General features: G+C 42.8%; 1 protein-coding gene across 2 annotated transcripts in view; it reads right to left on the minus strand.

Moving 5' to 3' along the window:
- Positions 1-2,205, minus strand: part of srebf1 (sterol regulatory element binding transcription factor 1) — a 55,842-nt gene extending 53,637 nt beyond the window's left edge. The window contains exon 1 of one of the 2 annotated variants that reach the window (XM_087997737.1): positions 1,963-2,205. In XM_087997737.1, coding sequence (XP_087853863.1) covers positions 1,963-2,095 — 133 coding nt within the window. In that variant the 5' untranslated portion in view covers positions 2,096-2,205. Of the gene's footprint in view, positions 1-331; positions 529-1,962 lie in introns of those variants that run through there. The other variant, XM_087997738.1, reaches the window with a different exon arrangement.
- Between the last annotated feature and the right edge of the window lie 7,013 nt (positions 2,206-9,218).

The following is a 9,218-nucleotide window of genomic DNA, read 5'->3' on the forward strand; positions in this document are numbered from 1 at the left end:
AACTTTCTATGCCCCTGTATTTCAGATGTTGAATAAGTACTAATTTCTTTTAGAATTCTTTTGTGCAAACAGCACAAACACATTCATCAGTGCTATTTTTTCCTTTATTACAAATGTGTTTTTAAAGCTTTGCCTTCAAAATGAAACTTAAATATTCTGCTGTTCATGCTATTCTAAATGTGAACTAGATACATCTGAAATCAAATGTAGCAATCTTGTACAACTTTTGAAAGAAGAGGCTGTTTAAAAGAGCATCATGCACAAGTACAGTACAATATTTGCACTGATATACTTCAATCTTTACAGTAAAACTATACTGTAATAATATTACCTTCAAATGTGCAGTCCATTGCTCCACTTCATCTGTTCAACACTTGATACAAGTGTGATGCTGCTACATTGAGAGCAATATTTTTGGTAATGCACAAAAGCACCTTAGGAGCTTATCTGCTTAGTGTTTCGGAACAGTGCACATACTAAACCACACTGCAACACAGTAAGCAAATAGAACTGCTTTACTCCTTGCCTCTTCCTCCTCCTGAGAGAGAAAAAAATCGACTGACTGTATTCAAATTGAGGGGCGGATTTTGGAATCTGTTTTTTTCATGAGGTGATCTGGTTGAACCAATCGCTGCAGTGCCCCAGTTGCTCGCTATGTTTGGCTAACCACTCAGACATGACAGAAAGGATTTGTGTAATAGTCTACACTTCCAGAGGCATTGATTAATTCACAAAGGTGAATAACCAAAGGTTATTCTCGGACATTTAGTCCCCAAAGCTTATTCCAACACAGATATACTACAAACCATAAAACACATTCAAGACATTTAAAATCATAGTCTAATACTGCTAATTACATAAGTTAATTTCAGAATTTGTTTTATAAGTGCACCACTTAAAATACTGGAAAAAAACTTAACATGTTAACAATTTTAAAATATCAGATAAGGCTTATAAAAATTAAGTGCTGTTAAGGATTAAAGTATTTAAACCTAGTGTACAATAAATGTATCCCCGCTGCTTTATACAACTCAAAAGTTTCCAATATGCTGCTCGTGTCTTGGGAGTAGATCAATGTGCAGATGAACTTGAGAATTTCCCAGCAGAAGGCAATAACCGCTAGTAACCCAGGTATGACGTCACTGACTGAGAAGCTGAAAGGGATTTGGTTGAAACTGAACACACAACTCAGCAACTATAACCTTGCCAAAGCTGCAAAGAATCGATTATACTGCGCTCCCGAGCAAACAGCGTGCTTACTCTCTATGTCGGAAGATATACAAATTCAACGATTTTTAAATACGAGTGTTATATTGATTAAGTATAAAGATAATGATTTCCTCCTTTCCCCATATCTCATGGTAATTAAGCGTTATTTTTCATAAATGTTTAAATAATGGTGAAAGAAATGGATTTAAGTTAGAAAAGGAGCAGCCTGACAAGTAATTTTACCAAAATAAAATTCAGTAAACGACTGAAGCTGCACTAACGTCATTAGTACCCCAGGTTAAGAGCTATTTACAATCCTATATTAGTATAAACTGACTTTAACTCTTATAAATTTCGTGCAGCATTTTAAATAGTTACTATATAAGTAAAACAACAATATTATGTGCGTAAATGTATACGTTTATTCACAAATCATGCAAGTGTTTACTTTTCATTAAATAGCTTTACCACTACTCTTGATGGTGATACTTATAAGAATTGTTTATGAAGGAATTCTGCAAAATCTTAATTCTATCCACACTTATCAATGCATAGGCCAAGTTCAATCCTTGGGTTTTCAAACATCGCATTCAGCAGTGTCCTGTTGTACCAAACAATGAGCAGAGTTGCTAACATTAACATCTAGACCTTGCAGACTATCCATTAAAGCCAGGCTCTGCCCAACACCTCCACCACCCAGCTCCCCCTCCCCCTCTCGGGATGCTGCCCTCTCAGGCCCTGCCCATCACTCACCATCAATGTCATTGAGTAGAGCATTATCGATCACGCTGCTCTCGGTCAGAGACGGCTCCAGATTGTCTAGGGCTGAATCCTCGAACATCATGGCCGGGTCCGGAGCAGAGTATGACTTCCCACTGTTATTCATGTTAAACAGGGTGAACGTCGTCCCAGACGCGGGGTGGGGAGGATCAGACCGGCCCGGGCAGTGTTGATGGGGGTGGAGTGCGGAGTGTTGGGGGGCGGGGGAAGTTGGGGGTATGTTGAACTCCCTGTTTACACCGAGCTCGCCGGTCGTGGAACCATGTCAATAAACGGCAAGACACACCTAACTCGCTAGCAGGAGCTAAAGGGGGCGGTTACCTCCCGCCCACTCAGCCACTATCTTCTTGATTGATAGACAGCATAGCCAATGAGAAACAGATATCATGTGGGCGCGCCCCAGCAGGCGGGACAGAACTGACCAATCAGCCGCCGGGTGGGTTCAAGTTTGGTTGAGGGGTCGCCGGCGAGCGCGGGGGTGGAGCTGGGCCGCGTGCCTCTGGAACCAGCGCTAGACAACCAATGAGAGCGCGGTCTGCGGCGTGGGGTGATCGGTCGTCATTGCTTCAAGCCACCGCCCCCTGTTTGTGGTGATTACATCATCTCACTGACCCACGTGGGGGCTGTGACTGATCGATTCTGCGGTTAACAACAACCAACTGTTAGAAGTGTTAGAGGTGGGAGGGCTCAGATAATTAGATTGGACGAGTAGTTTGGACTTTATAGCACAATAAAAGTGGTTGTTAAAATATAAGCGTGGGGAATTGGGAATTAAAAAACAGGGGACATCAGGAGATTTATTTTAGAGCACTGAGTCTGTGCTGGCTGGGCCACAGTTAGTATGTACTGCTGATACTGTTGGTTTTGAGGAGGAATCTCTTTTTCTTTCCCTTTTCCAGGGAAGATATTTGTTCTTTTGATTTTCTTTATTTTTTGTGTGTTGTTTTTCAAAACTATATATAAACAGGGGACAGATTTCATCGCTGTTTCTGCGAGACCTAAGAGGGGGAAAGCAAGGATGGTAAAAAAGATAAAAGTAGTTATGACACAGAAGCAAGCTCAAATTGATGGTGTAATGCTCCATACCAGCTCCCTTCAAACATATATCATTACAACATATTGAATGTGTTCTGATGAAGGGCAACTGGACTGGAAAACATTAATTCTGCAATCTCTCCACAGAAGCTGCCAAACCTGCTGAGTTTCTCCAGCAATTTCTGTTTTTGTTTCAGATCTCCGGTATCTGTGGTTATTTAGAGTCGTGGAGATGTAGAGCAAGAAAGGACCTTTCAGTCCAACTCGTCCATGCCGACCAGATATCCTAAATTAATCTATTCCCAGTTACCAACATGTGGCCCATATCCCTCTAAACCCTTCTTATTCATATACCCATGTTTTACTATACCTTGAAATATCATTCTTCCTCTTGCTCCACATTCTTGAACACAACTGTTAGGACCCCTCTTAACTTTCTCAATAATGTTTACATAGAAGATTTATAAGCATCAAGCACAGATAGTCAAGTGGGAAAATCATGTTATGGAAATAATGAAGATTGGGTTCAAAATGGATCAGACTGGTTATTAAATACTCCTGGATAGATGGTGTTTGGGAAAGATAAGGAAGGAAAGAAAGGAGGAGTGGCTGTATTTGATGCCTTAGATTAAGTCAAGGTCAGGATCTGTGTGGATGGTGCAAAAAACACAATAGCGATTCTGGTATATGCATAGTTCATCAACTAATTGGAAAGATAAATATGGAAGAAAATTACTCAGGTGAAATACTATACAGTTGCTATAATGTGGAACTTTAACTTTATGAATAAGTCTAGGATGGTAATAGAATAAAGGACAAGAAACTGAGTGATTTTGGAGTGAGTTAAGGAGAGATTTTTAGTCAGTGTGTTTCTGACCAGATGAGAAAGCATCATTGTTGGATTGGACTCTGTAGAATAAGGTGGATCAAGTGGACAATTATGATTTTACCATGTTTTGGTTTGCTATGAAAAAACGGAAAGAGCAATCCAAATAAAAATAATTAATTGAAGATGAGTGAGGTGAGAATACATCTTCCCCACGTGAGCGGTAAAGGTTGACAGATAGTTCTGTAACAGAACAATTGGTTGCCTGTGTACAAGAAATGGTCAGGGTACAGTCAATGTATGTTCCCACAGGAAGAAAGTTAAAACAAACAAAATCAAAAGTTATTGGTCACAAAAGAAAAACATTAAGATAAAGTGGAAAAGATATGCATATGACCAATGTCTGATTGATAATACAGGCAAGAACTAAGCTAAATATAAAAAGTTCTAAGGGAAATTATAAGCAAGAAGAGACTATGAGAAGAGACTGATAGCCAAGGCAAAAGGGAATTCCAAACACCTAGAGCACACGAATAGACTAAATTCCCTACAGTGTGGAAACAGGCCCTTCGGCCCAACCAGTCCACATCGACCCTCTGAAGAGTAACCCACCCAGAACCATTTCCCTCTGACTAATGCCCCTAACACTACGGGCAATTTAGCATGACCAATTCATCTGACCTGCACATTTTTTTTGGACTGTGAGAGGAAACCGGAACACCCAGAGGAAACCCATGCAGACACGGGGAGAATCTGCAATCTCCACACAGACAGTCACCCTAGGCTGCAGTCGAACCTGGGATTCTGATGCTGTGCGGTAGCAGTGCTAACCACTGACCCTCCGTGCCGCCCTTAAACGCCACACAGACAGTCACCCAAGACGGGAATCGAACCCGGGTCCCTGTTGCTGTGAGGCAGTAATGCTAACCACTGAGCCACCGTGCCGCCCCGAATAATAAAAGTATGGCAGAAAATAACAAAAGAGTGAGGCAGATTAGACATCAAAAGGAATGGTTAACCTCAGTGGTGGAAAGGCATTAAAAATGCGGCATGGTGGCTCAGTGGTTAGCACTGCTGTCTCACAGCACCAGGGACCTGGGTTTGGTTCCAGCCTCGGGCAACTGTCTGTGCAGAGTTTGTGCATTCTTCCCGTGTCTGCATGGGTTTCCTCTGGGTGGTCTGGTTTCCGTCCACAGCCCAAAAATGTACAGGTAAGATGGATTGGCCATGCTCATTTTGCCCATCGTGTCCAGGGATGTGTAGATTAGGTGGATTAGCCATGGGAAATGCAAGGTTACAGGGATAGGGTTGTGGGGGGAGGGGTTGTTAATGGTGAGTCTGGGATGCTCTCTGGGGAGTTGGTGTGGACTTGTAGGGCCAAATGACCTGTTTCCACACTGTAAGGATTATAGGAAAATCTAAGTCTGGAACAAAATTAACAGTCACTTGGACAAATGTGTATGAACTGAAGAAATAAAAATACAAGTTAAATACACATCATATTTAACAAACCTAATAGTGATTTTTATGAGGTAACAGATGATTGATGCATCTAACATGGTTGATGTGGTATATTGAAACTTCTAAAAGACAACAAATGATGTGCCATATCTTGTTAGGCATTCCCTCAAGATCAAGGATGACTTTCTTCTATTCCAAAGTTATGAGTTCTGAAGTGACCAGGCAGTCTGATACTGGATCTGTACTCCCTATCAAAAGTGGGGCACATGGTGTTTGAAAAGGCAAGGTGGGTATGATGCTCAGGGTTCTGCATACATTTTCCACTGTTTGCACTTGGCCTGCACCCGGGCTTGTCATAGGCACTCAACTGGATTGCACCTGTGTAGATGCTTCTCGTCAAGTTTGGACAATCTTGGGCAAATCTGAGCAAGGGAATCCCAGAAGGTGGTGGGGATCTTGCAATTTTTCAGGGAAGTCCTTGAAGCATTGCCTCTGTCCTCCTGGTAACCACTTACGGTGATGAAGCTATAAGTAAAGAACTTGTTTTGGAAGTCTTGTGGCAGCCATGTGGATGCTGTGGCTTGACCAATGCAACTGGTTGATTGTAATCAATACCACAGTGCTAGGGATGTTGGCCTGATAGAAGACAGTACTTTTGGAACATCGATTTTGTGGAGGGACCACTGGTTCAACTTCTTAAGAGATTTGAGGTTGTATATTGTGTATACCTCCAACACAAATAGGAGGGATACCATAAAGAGCCATCTAGACTCGAAAAGTTAGCTTGCTGTCTCTCCACAGATGCTGCCTGACCCTCTGCGATTTCCAGCATTTTTTTGTTTTCAGTAGGAGGGATACCATCCTGCCAACACTGCTGCCCTATAGATCACTTGCATCATACCAGATATGATGTATTTGTCATCAAACAATCTGTTCCATTGACTGTCTAAGCTTGTGCTGGATCCAATGCTGAGTGTAATTGCCTCCTCACTGAGAGGGAGCTGCCAAGTTATAAAAATTGATCCACGTTGTCCAGTGGCTCTCTGTGGATGCTCTGCTGTGAGAAGAGAGCACAGCTTCGAAGGAAAAAACAGTGTGGATTGAGTTGAGGGTGGTCAGTTACTACAACAGGGAGGAGAGGTTCAGAGTCCAGACTGTAAAGGGGCATCAGGATTTAAAATTGGCATCAGCAAAGGGGAGGGTCTGAAGTGCCATATGTGCTAGCAAAGTTGGCACCTATGAAATAAAAGCATCAATGGAAACATGAATACAATGTTAGCTGAGTGACTAGAGACAGAGAGCGATTGTGATGGGTTTTTTTTCAGACTAAAAGACAACATGTAGTGGATATCCACCATCAGTATTAAGCTTTTGTTTGATCTAAATTAATATAGGAAACAATCTAGAACTTTGAAAATTACACAAAACTTGGAAGCATTGTGAATTATATGGAAGATTGTGATAGATTTCAAAAGATCATAGACTGACTTGTGGAATCATCATCATTGGAGGCCCCTCACAGATGAGGATGACCCTCTTCCACTGTCAGGGTGAGTCCAGAGATGGTTGCAAAGTCTGATGCAGTTCTGTTACACTTGGGACAAGTGGTGGTCATGGGAAGGAGTGGATGGCAGCACTCTCCTTTTGTTGTTTTTACCTGAGTTCCATTTTTTCCCAATGATAAAACTCAACGTGGTCGATGCCTTCCTGGATGCTCTTAGTTCAATTTTGCCTGATTTGGGCCAGTGATTCTCAGGTGTCTGTGGGAATGTCGGACTTCACCAGTGAAACCTTGAGGGTATCACTGAAGCACTTCCTCTGTCAACCTGGGACTAGCTTGCCATTTCGAAGCTGGGAGTACAGCACCTGCTTGGGGAGTCTTGTGTGAGTCATGCAGATGATGTGCCCAGCCCATCATGGCTGACCAAGGGTGGTCAGTGCCTTGATGTCGGGGATGTTGGCCTGGCTGAGAACGCTGCTGTTAATGCATTAGTCTTCCCAACAGATTTGTAAATTTTATGCAGGCAGGATTGGTGGGACTGCTCCAGTGCCTTGAGGTGTCTGCTGTAGACAGTCCTTGTCTCACAGCCATTTAGGAGGACAGGAACCACCACAGCTCTGTAAACCGCGATCTTGGTGTCTGACCTGATGTTGTTGTCCTCGAATATCCTTTTCCTCAGGCAGCCGAAGGCTGCGTTAGGACACTGAAGATGATGCTGGGTCTCTTCATCAACACCTGCTTTGGTCGACAGGACACTCCCGAGGTATTGGAAGTGGTCAACATTCTCTAAGGCCTCCCCATGGACCTTGCTGATCAGGGGTTTGCTCCACAATGCCAGGCCAGGTTAGTGGAGGACCTTGGTCTTGCAGATGTTCAGGGTGAGACCCATGCTCTCATATGGCCTCCGTAAAGGTGCTGGCGATGGTCTGGAGTATGTCCTCAGAAATTACACATACACAGGCATCAGCTGTGTATTGCAGCTTGATGACACTGGTTGGGGTGACTTTGGTTTTGGCTTGAAGGCTGTGAAGTTTGAATAATTTTCCACAGGTTCTGTAAGTTAGCTCCACTCCAGCGGGGCGCTTGTTGATAGTGAGGTGAAGCATTGCTGTGAGGTAGATCAAGAACAGTGTGGGGCAATAACACTGCCCTGCTTGACACCAGTCTGAATGGGGAAATGGGTCGGCGGTGGAGCCATTTGACATTACCACATCATGTCATCGTGGAGGGGTGAAGGATGGTGACAAATTTCATGGTGCAATCAAAGCAGAGAAGGACACTCCATAATGCTCCTGATTGATGGTGTCAAAAGCCTTTGTAAGGTCAAAGAAGGTCACGTACAGGGATAAGTTCTCTTCTCTGCATTTTTCCTGCAGCTGTCACTCAGTGAAAGTCATGTCTGTTGTGCCCCTTCGTGGCTGAAAGCCAGACTGTGATTCTGGGAGAAGTTCCTCAGTCACATGGAGAAGACATTGAGGAGAATCTTGGCAATGACTTTTCCAAAAGTCAGCAGCAGGGAGTTTCCCCTATATTTACCACAGTCAGATTTGTTTGTTTTATGAAAATACTCATGACTGTGGTACCTCAGAGATCTCCTGGGATGTTCTCTTCTTCCAGATAAGCAGACAAGGGCATGTCGCTGCAGCTTGTGGATTAGGAAATACATGGCAGGTGAAACTTAATGCTGAGAAATATGATGTGGTATATTTTGATAGGAAGCGAGAGACAGCCAATATAAAATAAAGGATACAATTTTAAAGGGTGTGGACAATCAGAGGAATGTCAATGGTATAAAAATCACTGAAGATGGCAGAACAGTTGAGAAAGAGTAATTGAGAAATATGTGATCTTGGGCTTTATAAATAGAAGTATAATGCACGAAAGCAAAGAAGTTATGCTTTATAAAGCACTGGTTTGACTACACTGGAGGACAGCAGTTCCTCGTTTAATGTTGTAATTGCATTCCTGAAAAAAGCATCTTAAAACAATGTTAGGCGAATTTGATTTTCCCATTATGATGTAGCTTTAACTAAGTCTTCTAAAGACTTTTCTGATCAGAAGAAAAATAAGTGTTCTTAGGACAGAAGAACTAGGAGCAGAAGTAGGCAATTAAGTCCTCGGGTTTGCTCTGCCATTTGATACGAACATGGCTGAACCCATCTCACTTATCTCCCACTCGCCAATCTCTCTACTCACTGTATCTTCTGCTCTGTTAACCTCCAGCTCACTGCCATTCATATTTCCTGAACCACCTGCTTCCCGACTCTCTTGGTTGCCACTGATCTTCCTGCTGGCTATCACTCCTGCCTCCAACTTACTGTGAACAGTGATTGATAGGAAGTATCCTATAGAGTGTGAACAGTTTCAAGTATCAGGTTCATGGAGGCAAGCCACAAGCTGGAGAAG

The sequence above is a fragment of the Chiloscyllium plagiosum genome, unplaced genomic scaffold (assembly GCF_037043375.1).
Source record: "Chiloscyllium plagiosum isolate Xiang-an unplaced genomic scaffold, Cpla_swu_hap1 HiC_scaffold_20, whole genome shotgun sequence".
NCBI classification, from domain to species: domain Eukaryota; kingdom Metazoa; phylum Chordata; class Chondrichthyes; order Orectolobiformes; family Hemiscylliidae; genus Chiloscyllium; species Chiloscyllium plagiosum.